General features: G+C 49.8%; 1 protein-coding gene across 3 annotated transcripts in view; it reads right to left on the reverse strand.

Moving 5' to 3' along the window:
• Window positions 1-18,848, reverse strand: part of FAM193A (family with sequence similarity 193 member A) — a 159,261-nt gene that overhangs the window by 21,307 nt on the left and 119,106 nt on the right. For all 3 annotated transcript variants that reach the window (XM_045997105.1, XM_045997106.1, XM_045997104.1), the window contains 8 exons: window positions 18,195-18,348; window positions 17,899-18,078; window positions 12,333-12,584; window positions 5,918-6,116; window positions 4,688-4,960; window positions 3,107-3,374; window positions 2,825-3,008; window positions 1,696-1,926 (listed from right to left, as the gene is read on the reverse strand). In XM_045997105.1, the coding sequence (XP_045853061.1) occupies window positions 1,696-1,926; window positions 2,825-3,008; window positions 3,107-3,374; window positions 4,688-4,960; window positions 5,918-6,116; window positions 12,333-12,584; window positions 17,899-18,078; window positions 18,195-18,348 (1,741 nt within the window). The remainder of the gene's footprint in view (window positions 1-1,695; window positions 1,927-2,824; window positions 3,009-3,106; window positions 3,375-4,687; window positions 4,961-5,917; window positions 6,117-12,332; window positions 12,585-17,898; window positions 18,079-18,194; window positions 18,349-18,848) is intronic.

The following is an 18,848-nucleotide window of genomic DNA, read 5'->3' on the forward strand; positions in this document are numbered from 1 at the left end:
AATACGTTTTATATTTAAAAGTCCTTCCAGGGCACCTGGGTGGCTCAGTGGGTTAAAGCCTCTGCCTTCGGCTCGGGTCATGATCCCGGGGTCCTGGGATCGAGCCCCACGTCGGGCTCTCTGCTCAGCGGGGAGCCTGCTTCCCCCTCTCTCTGCCTGCTTCTCTGCCTACTTGTGATCTCTGTCTGTCAAATAAATGGAATTCAAAAAAATAAAAGTCCTCCCAGATTTCTGTTATTTTTTACAACATTCCAAGTAAGCAATATTTGACAAAGACAAACGTTATTTTGAAGAACTTACATATAAAATTATGTTAAAAATTTAATGGCAGCTGTTTTAAAAATTTAACTCGACAGTTCAAGTAAACCTTATTTAAAATCCATGTTTCATGTGTTCAAAGTGAAGCCTTGGAGGCCACTCCCAGAGTGCCCCCGTATCCAGCGTCCAGTGAGCAGAGTGTCTCCCCCAGCAGAGGTTGGAGCAAGCCCACCCCAGGACAGGAGCTGTAGGGAACCCACAAGCAGGTATGTGGTGCCTTCCTTCCAACAACCAGCCTGTCACCCAGACACTCTGTAGAGATGGGGTGCAGGGCCCCGAGCACACAGATTGAGGGGGCCCTGACCTAACACCCAGGTGGAGAACAGGTCTCACTGCAACCCCCATCTCCTCAAAGCCCACAAACTGGACCTTGATTAGGACCGTGAGATACAAGCAGGGCTCCTAGCAGGTAATCCAGTCACAACAGTCTCCACATGACAAGCAGCTGAAAGTGGAGGCACCATCCCCAGCGCTCTCTGGGATTGCCCTCTTGTTCCATGTCCGCTGGGCCTCGCAGGGGCCTCGCCTCTTCCCCAGTCACCCATCCAGCCGGCAGAGGCCCTGTCACCCTTGCAGGTTCCCCTCTATGCACAGCCTGGATCTGCCTGCTGCGGCCTGGCTTCTTAGGAAGCTGAAACCAGGACAGCCGCAGTAACGCGCAGCCCCGGGCCGCTGAGGCATCCCAAAGAGTAGACGCTATTGGTCCCCTCGCTTGGAGCCGGAACAGGAAGAGAAGAGCACTGCGTCTCACTTGCTAGCGGACCGCCTCTGCATGCCACGTCCATCGCTGGGCCAACTTGTCTAGTCTTGGTAGACGCCTGCTTCCGTGCAACCCACACCCTGCGGTGAGGTGCCCAGGGCCGTCCACAAGGGCTGTCCATCTTACTCTTTGACCTTTGACACCAACGCCGCGTGCCTGCCCTCTTCTGGGATGGCTTTACCTGACTCTCCTCTGCCAGTGGGGACAAGGAACGGGGAATGGGGAGCACCCAGACTATATCCTAAGAATGTTGCTGTGGCAAAGGCCCTATCCCAGCCTCGTGTCAAAGTAACTTCTTTGCCCACAGTCTCCAAAAGCCCACAGTGACCCCCTTCTATTCCCTCAATGCCATGGGTCCTGTCCTCAACCTCCCTAGGAGAGAGGCCAAGGGTCTGCTGTGGCTGCCCACATGTGGCAGAGGGACCCAAAGGCTTGTTTGAGATCCATCAACAAACCCATGACACAAAAGGGGAAGCCGTGTCCTGAAAACACACCCTGGGGCTTCTGCCCAGCTCCAGCTCAGGCTGCAGAGATAGAGATGGTCAGGGGCCCTTGTTGCAGCAGCGTGGCCCTGTGGCCCCGAGGCCCACCGCAGCCCGCGCTGGCACGCAGTTTACCTTCCTCTGCTTGTGTCTGGCTCGCTTGGCGGCTCGAGTGCTGCTCACGGGCTTGGTCTCTGAGCTGTTGATGAACTGCAGTAGGTCCTCCACCCTTCGATGGTCAACCACACTCTCTCTGTCCGAGAGCTGGTCTGCCTTTTTAGGCTGCTCTTCCTTCCTCTTGGTCAACCGCAAACGAAGCTTCTCCCTCATCTCTGCGTAGTTTCTACTTGTCGGCGCGGCTGGAGGCTAAGGCAGTTAAAGGAGAGCGTGTCTGAATGAAGCTTCAAGTTTTAATGAGGTTGAATATTGCAAATTTCAGAACATATCTTTAAAAATGAAAGTTTTTCTTATTACGCCGGTAATACACGTTCATGGTGAAAAATAAGCAAGGTAAACAAGTGGCAGCAGCAAGGAAAACCTGTCCCAGAGTGACCGGAAGGTTAGTTCTGGCACCGACCCCTCAACCTTTGCACATTCATGAAAACTATGGTAAAGCATGTACACAAATAGACATTTTTAAACCAGAAAAAAAAAAAAAAATCACACATACCAATTAATCTACCTCTTACGTAATATAGTGTGATTATCTTTTCGTGTCAATAAATGCGTTTGTAGAATCCTTCCGTCCCTTTGTGGATGTCTTACTCAGTGCCAAAAGGGAAAAAGAAAACTGCCCTCAACCCTGCTGCCAATACTTCTTCCTGACACTGAACACGTGTGTGCACATGTTTAGCAAATGCAGACGGAACAAAGGTAGAGAAAGGAATGACCAGCCCCTGCTTTTCCTCCCAACACCCCCCTTGGCCCCTGCATGCTCCCTGGCCCGGGGCACCATGGCTGCCACGACTCGGAGGGACAGACCGTTAGGAGTCCCTCAGCACACGCCGCACAGCGAGCGCCCTACTGCATGGCCTAGCACGATCCACACCTGAACGACTCCCCAGTTGACTGGTCAGGAGGTCCCCCGCTCCCAAATAAATGAACACATGCAGTCACGAAACCCTTACAGGGAAATCTTGGGGCGAACATCTGTTACTGTTTCTGGAGGACAAGCGCACCCGAGCAGGAGGCGCCTGCTTCAGAGCTCAGTGCCGACGGGGCCTGTCAGTGCCCGGCGCCCACCCGCGGCCCCCGGGGCACTTACCCCGCCGTGCCCGAAGAACTCACAGTAGCAGCAGTCACAGTACTTGCCCTCCTTCTGGTTGGTGGAGGTGGAGGTGCTGGAGCTGTGTTCGGAGCAGCTGTCCTCGTCCGCGCTCTCATCCCCGTCATCCTGCTGTGGATCGTACACGCCATTCTCGCAGCGGTGGCCCTCACAGTCGGGGTCACTGCAAAGCCACACACAGGCCAGTTACCAGCTGCGCCCCCCTCCCTCGCCCACACAAGCCGCCCTGCGGGGGAGAGCGGTGGGCAGGCGCCGGCTCACCTGCACACGCTGGGAGGGGCGCTGAGGGGGCCATCGGTTGTGGGGGGCGGGGGGGCTCCTGGAGCTGGACAGAAGCTCTTGCGAGGCTCCACGAAGCCTGGGGACGCGGCGGCACTGCTGGGGAAGGCGGGGGCTGTGAGTCCGGCCAGGTGCGGCGAGGAGGCCGGGCCAAGCGCAGGAAGCGGCGCCAGGCCCGTGGGGCTGTTCCTCGGGGCGGCCGGCACCGCGTGTCGGGGGTCCTCCTTGCTGACGCCGTGGAACACCTCACCTGCGGGTGGGGACACGGAGGGCTGCTGAGGACGGCAGACCGGAGTCCGTCTATCTTCACTAGAGCATCCTCAACTGTTTAGTGTGAAGATGCTCAGAGCTGCATGAACTCTGAGGAACGGTGCCAGGAACCCCGCCTGTGCCCCACGCCTGCACCCACCACTGCCAGACACCCCATGGCGCGTATCCCTCCCACACATGCCGTGGGGGCTGCACTCACCCTCTACGCCTCAGCGTGAGCCCCGGGCACAAAGCTGCCTGGTGTGACCAAAGCCTGAGCCTGTGCCATCTACGTGACGTTCCCACCCCAAGTGCGACCCATCCCTCTCCCATCTTCCCTGCATGGCCATTAGTAGCTCTCCCCCAACCGGGCCTCTTCTAAGCGTTTCTCCTGCAGCAACACAGACATTTTCTCCACTGAGGACAGCTGCCCCCCGTCTGGGCTCATGCTGTTACGTCTGAGTCAACCAAAATGTCTTAGGGGCACAACTCCTGCCAAGGCTACATTGGCTCCTTCCCCCGTGACCACACAAGAGGCCCTCACGGGGTCGTTTCACGATGGAGTGGCCACGTCTGATCCACATGCGTGCAGCTGCTCGCACACAGGGAGGACACGGTGTTCCCCACACGGACAGCCACTATTCTTAATGACCACTGGGGATGATCACCTGGGCTGACAGTCACCCTGCTCACTGCACAGGGGCCTTCTCTGTCTGTCCTATCAGGGAGCAGCTTCCCTATCCCCCTCCTTTCTGAACACCTGGGGGATTCCTGACCATGTGTGCTATTGTCCATCCCATTACTCTTTCCAATGCTCCAGCTGTCCTGACTGTGGCTAGCAAGCACCCTTAGAGCCAGTTTCTGTGGGCCCCCGACCTATGCTTCCAGAACCCCGCTCTCTGTGCTCATGCTAGCGCAGGCGGCCACATTCCCCACACACCACAGACGCAGTGGCAGCAGGGGCTGCACCCAGGCTGGCCAGCAGCCCCACCGGCTCCCTTTCCACCAGGCTTCTGTTTTCAGGAGACTAAGAATTCCTCCATGTGACCCGACAGCAGTGACCTCTTCCTCTCACAAAGCAGCAGGTACCGAGAAGAAAGGCAAGCCGGCGTGGCAAATCCCCAGAGGAAGTTTGTGGGGCAGTGAAACTCGGGTCCAACTCCCAGAGGACGTGCTGTCTGCGTGCGAGCATTCTCTGGCGTCAGTTACACCAGGCCTCTGGCCACGCCAGGGACACGGCAATCACAGAGATGCTGAAGAAAGAGTGGAGACGCTGAGCTGCCCTGAGGGTCCCCGTGAGCTGGTGGGCCTTACCTATGGATGGAGGCCTTTTGGACGACACTTTGAACTGGCTATTGCTGGACTGCACCGTGGTGGCCGTGCAGGACACGGAGGACGTGGCTGACGATGTGGCCATCACGACTTTGTTCACTTCCATGAAAGCATCTTGGAAATTGTACAAGCATTTCTTTTTCGCAGCGTTTTTTTTCTCCTTGCTCTCAGAAACCGTAGGTGTTTCACCACTAGATGGAGGTGGAAGGGCTTCGGGTCTTGTTTCTGAGAGTGTTGGTCCTAGTATGTCACTCCCTACAGAGAAGAATGAGACAAGTAAGGCCTCAAGAAATACACTGCTAAAACCTAAGGGACATCTGTTGACTGAACTAACACTGGGGCTGTTACCGAAGCTGGGACTTCACTGGGAGGATGCTAATCAGTTTCTCTCCAGGGGAAGAAAAAAGGCACTGAGCACCTACTATGTAGCAATCCCATGCCAGGTGCCTTCCCAGAGTTATTTTACTTATTGTCTTAAAGCTACTTGGTGAGCTTGGTACTATTAGTCCCATCCTAAAGATAGAGAACCTGAAGCTCAGAGAGAGTAAACAACTTGCACAAGGTCACACAGCTAAAAACCCCTTCCACGCAGAGATGTCAAGTGTAGTTAGCTTTTCTGAGCACATGCAGGGTCTGGGTGTGGGGCCACCGTGGGCTCTAACCTTGTGAAGACACAGGCAGGTGTGCAACCAGCCCCTCTTCAGGCATACCTTTCCCTGCGCCTGAAATGACAGCTGTACCCGGGCAGCCAAGGGCGGTGAGGAAGGAGCTTGTTAGAGAGGACAGACCCCTTCTAAGGTCAGTACAGCACTAGGAAAGGAACCTAAGTCAGAGCACTGAGGTGGATGGTGACATGGCTGCAAGGCCCCTGTGAACACCACAGGCCCAACACCAAAGCCTGGAGACAAGAGGCTCAGCCGTGCTGGGGCACGGAGAAATCTGTTGTGCGCAGGGCCCCCGAGAGCCTGCCGTACTGGAAGCAGCCACAGGGTGCCAGCGCTTGCTCTGCCCTGTCCAGGCAGCGGGACTTGGCTGGCCGCGGATGTGGATGGCTGCGGCAGGGGGATGAAGCCAAGGGGCCTTCCAGGAGCGGCTGAGGTGGGGGACCCGACTAGCCCGAGGCATCTACTGGGGGACCACAGTAATAGAGACAGCAATCCGCCCAGCTCAGGTAATTTTAAACCTTTAAGAAAGTTTTAACAAGTTCCTTACCAGAAATTGTATCTGGCAAGAAAGTGCCAGGATTCCAGTTCTTATCATTCATCACTTCTGATCCCCAAAGACTTATAAACTTAGAACTGTTCCACTCTGGAGTGTTCCCAAAACAGCTTGGATAAATATGGTCTTGAAGAGACGCGTTGAATACCTGATGCTTGTTTGCGGGATTTGGAACAGGGGCTGGTGGTAAACCCTACAAAAGAAAAGGCTCTGATCACCTATCAAAATTCACGTTCTGCTTACGTATGTAGTTAAACCACAGACAGATCCCATGATGGACACCCCTGGGGGGCCGCGCTCACTGCGGTGGTGTCTCGCAGTGTGCCCACCACACTGCATGCCACTGTTCACATGTGAACCAGGAGTACGTCTTCCCAGCCGATGATGCTTCAGGGAACCTACCAGACTCGACTCAGCAGCTTACTGCATCCCTCCCTTGGCACAGGCTGCGTGCGAGTCGCTCCCAGGGCTGAGTCTCAGCAGACATTGTAAGGATCACTGCTCAAAAGCCAACTTTGGAATCACTGACAGAGAGTGGTAAAGCTCTTCAACTGTGTCTCACACCTGGGCCACGTGCTGTGCAGTCTAAGGAACTATGGATTTTATAGGGCCCTGCTGGAGCAGACTGCTGTCTGAAGGCACGGAGGAAGGGTGGCTGGGACCACACATTCATCAAGTGGCTGCTGGCTGCTCCCTGCACAACCCTGGCATCCTTGGGCCCTTCCTCCTCTCAGCCCACACCCCCCCAACCCCAGCCTTTACTACCTGAGCCGAAAGCCCCCACGGCTCACCCCTAGCCTCCTCCCAGTCCTTTCCCTCACAGTAGCCAGGGTGTGCTTTGGTGAAGGTAAGAGTGAGTCACTCCCTTAGGATACACCAAGGTCTTCCTACTGCTCTTAAAATGGAACTTAAAGGCTCTCACATGGCCTGGTCTATCCTATCCCTGTTCTTCCTGTTCCCCCAAGCTCCTGGACACACAGGCCTTCCCTTGGTCCTCAAACCTAAGTTCCTTCTTGACCCTGAACTTTCCTTGTGCTGAATCCAGTTTAAGGTTAAATCTGAGGTTAACATCTTAACCTCAGCCCACAACCTTGCTGACTCACATTCATCCTTCAGGCCTCACCTAAATGTCCCTGCCTCAAGGAAGTCATCACTGCCTCCTGTCCTTGCCATCCAGCACCCAAGACCAAGGTGGGCTTTCCCATACAACACACCTAGAATCTACAGTTTTCCCTCTCAGCACTTACAACGGTTAGAATTCAAGACATACTGGTCACCTGCTGGTTTAGTACCTGCCTTCCCTCAAGCTGCTCCTGGCTCTGTGGCCCCCAGCACCCTGCTGCCACAGGCAAAAGGCTCCCCCCAGCCCAGCATCCACTGCAACAGGCCCCACCCCAAGAAGCTACAGGTCTGGCACCGGGAACAATGCCTGGGAATCTCATCCTTGGGGACAAAGAACTGGGCCCTTAGTGCTGCGAAGTCGAGTGGGAGGGTTTTGGGAGGATTCCCAAGGGCAGAACCCAAGCAGCTGGCTAGGGCAGAGGTCAGGAAGGAAGGGGACAGCCCCACGGACAAGTGCACCATGGCCAGACAGGCTGCAGAGCCCGAATCAGAGCCACTGCCACCTGGCCTCTGCCTGGCGGGGGAGAGGCCAGCTCAGGAAGCAGTCAGTCAGGGCCTGAAAGACGAGGAGGCGGCGGCAGTGGAGACGAGGGGTTTCAGGGCCATCAGGACAATTGCTGGGGCTGTGGGAGCAAGAGCCCGAGACTCCAGACCCACACTGAGGTGTGGCCAGTGACAAAGCTGGACATGAATACCAGTTCTGTTCTCAGCTTTTGGGACGCACAGCCTGACGGGTTGGGACGCCAGCTCCCTCTTTTACTAGCTGTGTGACCTCAGGCAAATTGCTCAATTTTTTTTGTGCTTTAGTTTTCTCATCTGTAATTTGTAAATACCTACCTCCAGGTGTTGTAGTAAGAATTAAATTGGACAATGGGTTCAAGTGTGCAGCACAGTGAGGGCTAAGGGACACTGTCACTGCTTTGTAAGACTGGTCCCGAGTCACAGAGCACCCCTGCTCTGCCTGTCCTGGGTGCAGAGCGAAGCGGGGGTCCCTCCGCTCAGGCAGTTCGGCACACTTTCCTCAACGGGATCAGGATGGCAGAGGGTGAGAATGGCGTGGCCATGCAGGCTGTGAAGTAGGAAGAAAAAGAGGTCTAATCTAGTGTTTCCTGCAGAGGAGCCCTGGGGCAAAGAGTGAGGAAAACCAAGAACACGGTATTTCCACAGATACCAGTTTCCACAAAGGAGTGATGAACAAAGAGCTGCTTCACCAGGAAGGAACCGAGGGGAAGTGACAACAAAGCAGAGGGTGGTTTCTCAGGGTTGCAGACTCCTGCTGTGGGGCAGGGACAGCCAGCTGCACCCCCACCCCCCACCCCCCACTGCATCCCCTCCCACCCCGCCCCGCAGAAGCAGCAGGGGCCTTGAGGGCCTCACAGAGCAGAGCCAAAGGAGGGCTCCAAAGCGCCTCACGGCTTCCTGACGCCCTCCCCGCTCCTGGCTGCCAGCCAACTGCCTTACCCCCAGGGAGCCGGGCTGAGGGCCCGACCCACCGCCCAGACAGGTCCAGAGAGCTTGTGCTCAGCTCTCGACCCGAAGCCCGGCATCCCTTCTTCCGCGAAGCCACCCGCCAGGCCCCGGGCACTGCCCTCCCTCTTCAGTGTGACTTCCCTCCTGGCAGCAGCACAGCGCGGTGCTCTGAGGTGCTGACATGACGAGACTGCACGAGCCCCAGGGAGAGGGACCAAGTTCCTCTGGTGTGTGTTTTGCTGGCATGTAGCACAGGACCTGGCACTCACTGGATGTGCAATAAAGGGAGAACAGACTGAGCTTAGATGGATGAGGGAACACAGCTAGGAAGCTCTAGTACTGAAAATGGAAGTTAAATTCAGTTCGCCCAGCCCACTCCAGCAGCCCATTTACTCAGAACGGGAGGTCCAGCTGCAGAGACCAAGTGAGCAAGGGGTCCGTAACAAACAAGCCGCATTTATGTGAACGCTTCCCCACAAGATGGCTTCTCAACTCAACAGACGTGGGCTTCCTTTTGATAAACACAGGCCTCTGTCAACCTGTGGGCCAGGCCTCACAAATGATTTAGGCACAGAATCAGTCTCTCAACATGTGGACAATGCTATTCAATGAGAACAGATTTATTTCACTCTGCACAAATCCACATGATTCAAGAAAGAGAAGTTCTGAATGGTTCTCTGCTTTAAGACATAAGTGATTCACAGAAAAGTAAAATTTCTGCTTTAGTGCAGAGCTCAGGCAAACACACTGACAGATGCCTTCTGAACACCATTGGAGTCTACACGGGAGCCGGGAGAGCCAGGCTCCACCGCACCTCCACCACCAAACCTTCCCAGATTCCTGGAACATGGTTGCCAAACACGGCAAGCTGAGGGGGCAAAGGACCGAGTCAGGGCATGCATGTGTGTCGGGGTGGCCGACAGGCACATCCCACTGACCAGGAAGCTGGACGCATGACTCTTCTGCTTTTTCCAAAGTTCTTCAGGACTCTTGCCAGAGACTGTAAAGAGGCAAGAGCACCACATTTGTTTTGGTGTTGTTACTTCTCAAGCCAGAAGAACTGAGACTGCCTCCAAAACAAAATACAGATCTGAAATCACAATGGGGCCCCAACCACCGTCTGTCTCTGTCCCTGTTTCCCACCCCTGTTTTTCCCCCTCCAATTCCAGCCTGAACTTAGACTTGCCCCACATCTGACTTCATCACTTCTGCAATGGGTGCGCCTCCGTCCCTCCCTCGGGGCCCAGAGCCACACAGGAGCCAGTCTGCAGCTCCACTCACCCTGAACTCACTGACCATTTTCAACTACTCCCCATTCTCCCAGTGGAGTGTTCAAGACATCCCTCTACCTTCATTACTAAGACATTCCCTACATGATGACTGCTTCTGAACTCAGTTTCTAGATGTAAACAACACAGACTTGGAGCTGGAAGACTTGGGTTTCCAAACCTGGCCCTGCAGTTGTGGCCCTCTGCTCCTGGGCCATGTAGGTCAGTGGCTGGGAATGTGCCCTGTGAATGAGAGGGGACGGGGGTGGGGATGGGAGCGTGGCCTAAGAACTCACGTGGGCTCTTCCCTCTGAGGCTGTGAGTTCCCCCCGCTTGGGCTCTGTCCAGGAAGGGGAACACAACACTCTACACCTTTGTAACAAGGTGCTGAACCCTAGAGAAAGCTAGGGAAATCTTTCACAGAACTGATCAGAACATGGTGAGGAAAAAAGGCCAGGTGGAGGTGTAGGGAAGGCAGGACTGCCATGAAGATGCACACACCATCATCACAGCGATGGGGGGGCAGACTCGTGGTCCCACAGGAGTCAGGAGAGCTTGAGGTCGCAGGCAGGGCCGCACTACACTGGTACCTCAGCCCCTACCTGGGGCCTTGTGGTTCTCAGAGAGTAAGCTGAACAAAACATGACCTCATGAAAAATCACTGTACATCCAAGGACACACACCCACAGGAGCAACCAATAAAAACCCAGATTCAGATCCTCAAGATTTCATTCAAAAAGAGAACTATATGTAAAATGCTTAAAGAAAAAAATGTGATCAAGGAACAAGAGAACACAAAAAGTTGCTAATCTACATTAAAAATCAATTAAGCTTAAAGGTAAGAATCATAGCAGCAATTAAAAAGACTTAAGTAGTAGGTGAGACATATCAGAGTCACTTAAGTGGAAGGCTGATGCAAAAAGGCTCTCTGGACAAACCAAGGGGTAAGGGGTTAGGAGACAGGTGTGGGACACAAAGCAGGGCAGGCAGGCTGGCTGCAAGCAGACAGCATCACAATAGATGAGGGGCATGAAGATAAAAGGGTTCAGCATCATCAGACATGGATTCAAAATGATGAAGATGATGAGGCCTCCAACTGAAAAAACACACAGGGGCACCTGGGCAGCTCAAACTACAAATCTAGGAGGCACAGAGAACACCAAACAGGGGGAAAAAAAAACAAACTCCCGAATCTACACTTAGGCATTTCATAAAAAGGAGGGGAGGCACAAGAATCAAAATCAAAGACAAATGGATAGCCTTCCCACCATACACTCACCCAGAGGGAAAGAGGCTAGAGACCAGGCAGACCATGCTTTGAGTACACGCGGGAAAATCCTCCTTCAAATCACTCTACTAATAAAGCCATCATTAAATGTCCAAACTGAGCGACATTCAATCTAACAAAATTCAAGCATCAATGTGGCAGTTACCAACTACTTATTGCAATAGAATGTGACAGATTTTATTCTATTCTAAATCAGTGGTTAGGTGCCCCTTCCCAGCAAACAAACAAGTCCACTGACAGGCTACACACACCCTACTTCACAGCAGATGCCCCATGGAGAAAGAAAATGTTCCTGTAGCCTAAAAAAGCCCCTTCCATTCCATGTCGTCCTCCCTTCTCCCAGCTGAGAATCACTGTTTTAAATAATTTATCTGAAGGGTTTGGGGGAAAACTGAAAATTTAACTGTAAAATCTAAGCACGAAAATAGAAGCATGGGGTTCTCTGAGAAGAACTATATAAAAAGCAAACCTTTTCTACATCCTCACTCCTTCTTGGAACAGCCTCTCAGCACAGCTGGTCTGGGAGGCCCTTTCCTTTGTGCCTCCAGTTGCCTCCCAACAGCCTGCACGGCACTGCGACCTTCTCTTGCACTACGCTTAGGATTCCTCCTATAGTCATTTCAGACACTGACGAGCCCAGCTAGTGTCAGAGGACCCACACTGAACTCACTCTATCTTATCTGTGCAACATTACAACAAAGAGCCAGGCCCTTGGAGCACCTGGGTGGCTCAGTGGGTTGAGCCTCTGCCTTTGGCTCAGGTCATGATCTCAGGGTCCTGGGATCGAGACCCACATCGGGCTCTCTCCCACTTCCCTCTCCCTCTGCCTGCCTCTCTGCCTACTTGTGATCTCTCTCCCTCTGTCAAATAAATAAATAAAAATCTTTAAAAAAAAAAAAAGAGCCAGGCCCTAGGAGGCCATAAGCAAAGAAATGAACTGGCGTATGGGTGAGCAGAGCCGTGTATGCAGTTCCCCCAAGCACAACCCGTTACACCAACATCATTTGGAAAACTTTACATTCTAGGTAATTCTGAAGGAGTATACCACGACTTCTGTGATTGTTTTTAACAACTGTGAATGTGCAAAATTCTGAGAGCCTAAGAGATTATGGTAAAAGGAGACATTTGAGGACCTTCCTACCAAGAGCAGACTTGGTCCTAAACAAGTTGCCAATTTATGGATTTTTGTTTGTTACAATATGCACTTCTTGTACAATCTTAGTGACAGGTGAGCTTCCTGGCCCTCTTTGCTCTGACTTACCTTATTATGTGCGAAGGGGGGCGCCGTATACAAGGTGGGGTGGATGAGAGGGCGGGGCAGGTGTGGGACGGCGTGCAGAGGCACATGTCCATGGATGTGGGGGTACAGATGCAGGGCAGGGTGTGTGGGCTTCTCGGGGCTTAGGAATTGATGTCCCGGGGGAAGGGCTCCTGCGGTCATCGCTGATGCCGTCAGTCCGGAAGCTTCTTGCTTACAAACATGACATTCACAAGCATTTGCAGCTTGTTCAGCCTAAAAGGAAAGAAAAAAAAAAGGTAAAAAGTTCAAGCTAAAAGGAAAAAAAAAAAAGACTGGTGTGAATTAAACTAATGTCAGTCACATTCTGCTGAGCAGGGCTCCCGTAACACCTCGAGTTGTCCAAAGTCCTAAAGTACAGAAGGGACCCCAAGAGCCTGGGATGAAGGGGACCTCTGGAGGGAAGAGATGAACACCTCACTCCCTGGCCGGGTGTCAGCTCAGGTAGCAGTCACACCCATCTGCGCCTGGGCCTGTCTGTGCAGGGACAGGGGACCGGCAAGGGTGGCTTAGGGGAGGGGGAGAGAAGAACTGGAGCCCAGGAGGACAGAGCACTGGCGTAGGCGGGGCTCCCGTGGCTCAGGAGTGGTTCCACCGAGATGCTGCCAGACAGAGGCACCAGAGATGGGACTCAGCGAGGGTGACATGAAGCAGTCGGTGGCTCCTCTCCCTCAAAACAAGGGTAAAACTGAATGCGACTGTCAAAGCAATCATTTGAGGATCTGAAAAACAACCAAAGGGAAACAGCAAATCCAGAAGCATTTATTCATGCCAATCTGCTAGAACGTAAGAGCAGCAGAAGCCTGACCTTTCTGCCTGGGGCTCTTCCCATTCCCAACAGCCCTTAAAAAAACAAACTAAAAAGACCAAAGAATCAAGAGCAGATATAAGTGGTACACTAAAAATTTTAATACAAAAAAAGGGAGTAAAGGGGGAACAGAGGAACAAAAAACATGAAACCTATGGAAATAAAGTGGCAGCTGCACATGGCACAGCCATCATGACTGACATCAACGCCCTCCAGACAAAAGGCAGAGATTGATGGACAAGGTACAAATACAAAACCCAACTAAAGGATTCAAATACAAATCTTTGATTCAAAGATACAAAGAAGCTGAAATTCAAAGGATGAAAAAAGAGATACCATGCATACAGTAACCCTCCGGCTGCCAGAGCTACTCTGCTGGTGGGATGAAATGCTCTTGCAGATGAGAGAAGCTAGCGGAGAAGCATATCATAATGACTAAAGAGTCGACGTGTATCAAGAAGGGGTAATAATCACACACATACACCCCCAACAACACTGTCCCAAACGCATGAATTTGGCTCATCTGAAAAGGAAATAGACACTCTGGCAGTGATATGAATACGTCAGTATGTCTCTCGGGAATTTTCAGAACCACACAAAATCAGGAAAGATTCAGAGAATTGGAATAACGCTATCAATTTGACCAAACTTTTATTCATAGGACACCCCATCTAACAAGAGCAGAAAACAAATTATTTTCAAGTATACATAAAACATTATATAGGACAGTCTAGATGTCAGGCCATAAAACAGGTCTCACTATATTCGGAAGTCCTAAAATCCATAACCTAAACTTAGAGCCAACAAGCTAGACAGGGAAAAACAAACTAAACCCAAAGTCAATGGAAAGAAATAATTGAGATTAGAACAGAAATCAATGAAATAAAGAGAAAAACAGAAAATTAATAAAACCCCCAAATTTTTTTTTACAGAAATTGGTAATTCTTTAGCCAGACCGAAGGTTTAAAAAAAAGCAGACAAAATTACCCAACTAATGAATTAACATCACTCCATATCCTGCAGAACTAAAAGAATCATAAAAGAATATAATAAACCACCGCATGCCATCAAAGGAAACAGTGCAGATGAAATGGAGGAATTCCTAGAAAGAAATAAAAATTTTAAATTAAGAAGAAATAGAAAATCTGACTAAACTTATAACAAGTAAACAAAATTTGAATTAGTCATTCTAAATCTTCCCACAAGACCACGCCCATGGCATTTCACTGGTAAATTCTATCAACTATTTAAGAAATCTCAACTTCAGACAAATTTCTTCAGAAAATATAGGCAGAATAAACACTTCCCAACTCATTCTCGGAGGCCAATATTACCCGGATATTCAAAGTCAGACTGAGACACAAGGATAGATAACTACAGAACAGTACCTTTTATTAACATGGATGCAAAAATCTCAACAAAAGATCAGCAACCAATCCAGCAACATACCAAAGGAAAAAAAGTTTATACACCATGACCAAATGGGATTTATTCCAGGAACACAAGGTTGGTTTAACATCCAAGAATCAGGGGCGCCTGGGTGGTTCAGTCGGTTAAGCATCCGACTCTTGATCTCCGGGTTGTGAGTTCAAGCCCCATGTGGGGCTCCACATTGGACATGGTCTACTTAAAAAAGAAAAAAAAAAAAAATTCAAGAATCACTTGATGCAACACACCACAGTAAAAGAATGAAGGATGAAACCCAAAGAACATTTCAATAAATCCAGAAAGAGCATCTGGAGAACCCAATATATGTTCACAATAAAACTCTTAGGAAACGAGGAGCTGATAGGATTTATTTCCTCAACCTGGTAAGGTCGTCCCCGACAGATGCGCAGCTGGGATCATCCTAGTCACAGACTGGGCAGCTCCCTCCTCGGACCAGGAGCAAGGCAGAGTTGTGTGCTTGTACCACTTCTCTACCGTGCTGTGCTGGACATTCTAGCCAGCTCAGTAAGCAAGAGGAAGACGCTGTGTTTCCAGACTGAGAAGGAAAAAGTAAAATTGTCTTTATTCACAAACATGATCTTGCATGTAGAAAATCCAAAGGAATCTAACTAAAAGAGCGAGACAGAGAGAGAGAGAAAAAAAAAACAAAGAATAAACAAATTAAAGCTGCAGAATATAAGACAAATATCTGAAAATCAACTCTAAATATTACCAACAATAAATTGAAAACTGAAGTAAGAAAATATCACTTTCACAGAATCAAAAACATCTAATACTTAAGAATGAATTTAAGAAATACATTCAAGACCCACTGACTAGAAATTTTTTTAACTGCTGAAGAAATTAAAGATGATTTAAGTAAATGGAAAGAGAACTGACAGATGCAATGCCATTAAGACTGGATTTTCCTCCAAGTGATCTACATCACCTCACAAAGAAGAGAGCAGGCCCAGAGGAGTCTGCTGTGAATTCTATCAAGTATTCAAGAAGTAAATACAAGCGCTATCAAAATCCAGGCAATTTTTTTGTAGAATAAGCTGATTCTAAAACTTACAAGGAAACATGAAGGACTCTGAACAGCCTACATAAGTTTCAATAAGGCCCACCAACCTGGGGGGCAGACCCTACCTGCTGTCCAAACTTACTACTGAGCAGGTCACACACACCGCGGGAAAGGACCCAGAGGTCCAAGGAGCAGAGAACACAGAGTGCAGACAGCAAATGCATGTATTTAGAGCCCCTCGATGTTCAACAAACGGCTAATGCAACTCAGCAGGAAAAGACAGGTTCTTGTCAACAAATGCTGCTGGGCAACTGGATGTCGACGTAGCAAAAAGCTGAACATAGCCCCTTGCCTCACACTGTGAGGAAAACTGAGTCAAATGAACCACACCTTAAGTGAGAGCTAAAGTTAGAAATCTTGCAGAACGAAACAGAACCTTCTTGGATATGACATCAAAAGCATTATTTGTAAAAGGAAAAATCGAGGAATTGGATTTCACCAAAATTAAAAACTCTGCTTTTCAAAAAATACCATAAAACCTAACAGACAGGGGCGCCCAGGTGGCACAGTCAGTTAAGCACTGGACTCCTGGTTTCGGCTCAGGTCGGGATCTCTGGTTTGAGAGATCAAGCCCCTCGGGTGACTCTGTGTGCTAAGCCAGGAGTCAGCTCGGGATTTTCTCTCCTTCTCCCTCTGACACCCACAGTGTGCATGCGCACGTGTACTTTTTCTCTCTCAAACAGGTAAATAAATAAAATCTTTAAAAAAAACCAACACCACAAAAACACAACTAACAGACATGCCACAGACCCAGAGAAAATCTCTGCAAATCACATACTTATAAAGGACATATAAGAGCTAAGAAGAAGTCTGACATCTCAACAATAAGATGGAATGGGAAATGAAAGGAAGACTGAAATCTCAAGGGGCTGCCATTTCTCACCAGACTGGCCAAACCCCAAGACTACGACACCATCCTCTCCTAGGGGGCAGAGGAGACCATCACACTCTAGACCCAGAGAAGCCACCACTGGTGACCAATCCTAGGAACAGACCTACTGATGTAGGAAGGTCAGATGTATAAGGTTGCTCACCGAATAGCATATAGGGAAAACAAAGGCCACCAGCAGGGACTAAAAAGAGAAAGAGAATTCTGGTATGTCCTCCTGCTGGCACACAAAGAGGGCAGCAGACGAAGACAAGGAAGTGTGCTCCACACAGAATCAGTCAGGATATGATGCTGAAAGGAAAAGCAAGAGGGGCTGAGTGTGCATTAGTATAAGCCTTGTCACAGAAAAGGGGAAGAATAAATATTAGCATTTGCATAAACAAACACTGGAAGGACACAATAATAAGACTGTTTAACTACTGGGACTAGAACTGGGGATGGGCAGGTGCTGGGTGGGGCAGAGGGTGAACAACGCCAGGGCCAGACTTCTTAATGGAACACCTTTTTGTATCGTCTTTCTTGTTTCAACTATGGACCTACATTGCCTATTAAGGAAAATAATTAGCCAAGCAACCCTCATTAGCCAAGCGACCATCATTTGTTCTTCCTTTCATTTAAGAACTACGTGAACAGGGTGCCTGGGTTGCCCAGCTAGTTAAGCATCTGCTTTGACTCAGGTTATGGTTCCAGGGCCCTGGGATCGAGTCCTGCATTGGGCTCCCTGTTCATCGAGGAGTCAGCTTGTCCCTCTCCCTCTGTCCCTACCCACTGCTCAAATGTGTACTCTCACTCTTTCAAACAAATAAAAAACTTAAATTAAAAAAAAAAAAGAAAAAGAACTATGTGAGCATCTATTCATAAAACTAGGAGTCTCTAAGAGAAAACAGTCATTGCCTGAGGTACACTCACCTTTTGGAAACAGAAAAACAGACTTCCGCCAGAAAAAAACCTCCCTTATAAAATCAACTTTTTCTGAAATTTTAACATTCCATTATTTTATTTATTTAAAAAACCCTCCCTTTGCTTCTTTACGTACAAAAAAAAAAAACCCTCTACGACAGCTAACTGTCTGGAGCGACTCTGGGATGCTGCAAAATCGAGACCGTTGAATGGATTCAAGCAAGAGGAACAAGATGAAAACAGGGTGAGGGACCATGTTTGTGTATTATATCAGTGGGCCTCAATCCTCTCCAGTTCTAATTTTTAGAAGCTATTCAAGGTAACACAATTTTGCATTCAATAATGCTCATGTTTAGAGAAATATATACACAAAGACAGACACCCTCAGTGAAACATAAAGTTTGGGAAAATGAAATCATACCTGCTGAGTAGGGTAAGATGGGGGTGGACTGTCCGCTTTCCTCTCCTCTTTCCTGGGACTCCCACTGCCTAGAGCTCCGTCTTGCTCTTGTGCTCCCGGTGGCTCCCCGCTGCTCTCGCCGTCTGCCTCCTCATCGTCGGCCTCTGAAGAGCTACTGCTGGTACTGCTTACCTGAGGGGACTTCAAAAACAACCTTCGTAATTTATACTTTTCAACGGGGAAGAACGAAAACAAACAAGACACCAGATCACCACTTGATGCCATCTCTTGTCACTGTGAAGAAGTGGTATCCATACCTCATCTTTCAAGGCCATGTTTTCCCCGCCACCGTTCAGCTCGCTGTGGATTCCATTCATACTGGCCACCACCTCGGTATCATCGTAGTTACTCAGTGGATAAATATCAGCAAATTTAGCTGACAACGGTGCAACGTCTTCATCATCACTACAACTGAGACAGGCAGAGACGGTCACCACAAGGCTGCTCACCCGGGGACAGGGAGTACACCGCCCACGGAGCCCGACGCTGCCTTTACAGACTGTTCTGGTTTGTGGGAATATTACACTGAGCACCACGCACAGTTGGTAACATCTCCTGGTAACCTGAACACCGGGGGAAATGCCTGAAAGATTACCATCTGTGCTATACAGAAGAATGGAAAACAAACACCAAAAGAAGAAAAATATCTGGGAAATTGCCAAAATTTAATCGGATTAATTATTACTGCATTTCCATTGGGCCTGAAGTACCTCAGTGTACAACTGTTTGCTGCCATTTCCTAGCAGACACAATTAATTTTTTATTAAAATTAAAGGGGGTACAAAGAACCACCAAAATTTCAGACGTAGCCAGTTGAACAAAACTTTAAAGGCACTTAGGTGACAAAATACTAAAAGTTTTTTACTACAAGGCCTGCTCTCGACAAGTCACTCATGATCTGAATGATCTGA

Source organism: Meles meles, chromosome 2, assembly GCF_922984935.1.
Source record: "Meles meles chromosome 2, mMelMel3.1 paternal haplotype, whole genome shotgun sequence".
NCBI classification, from domain to species: domain Eukaryota; kingdom Metazoa; phylum Chordata; class Mammalia; order Carnivora; family Mustelidae; genus Meles; species Meles meles.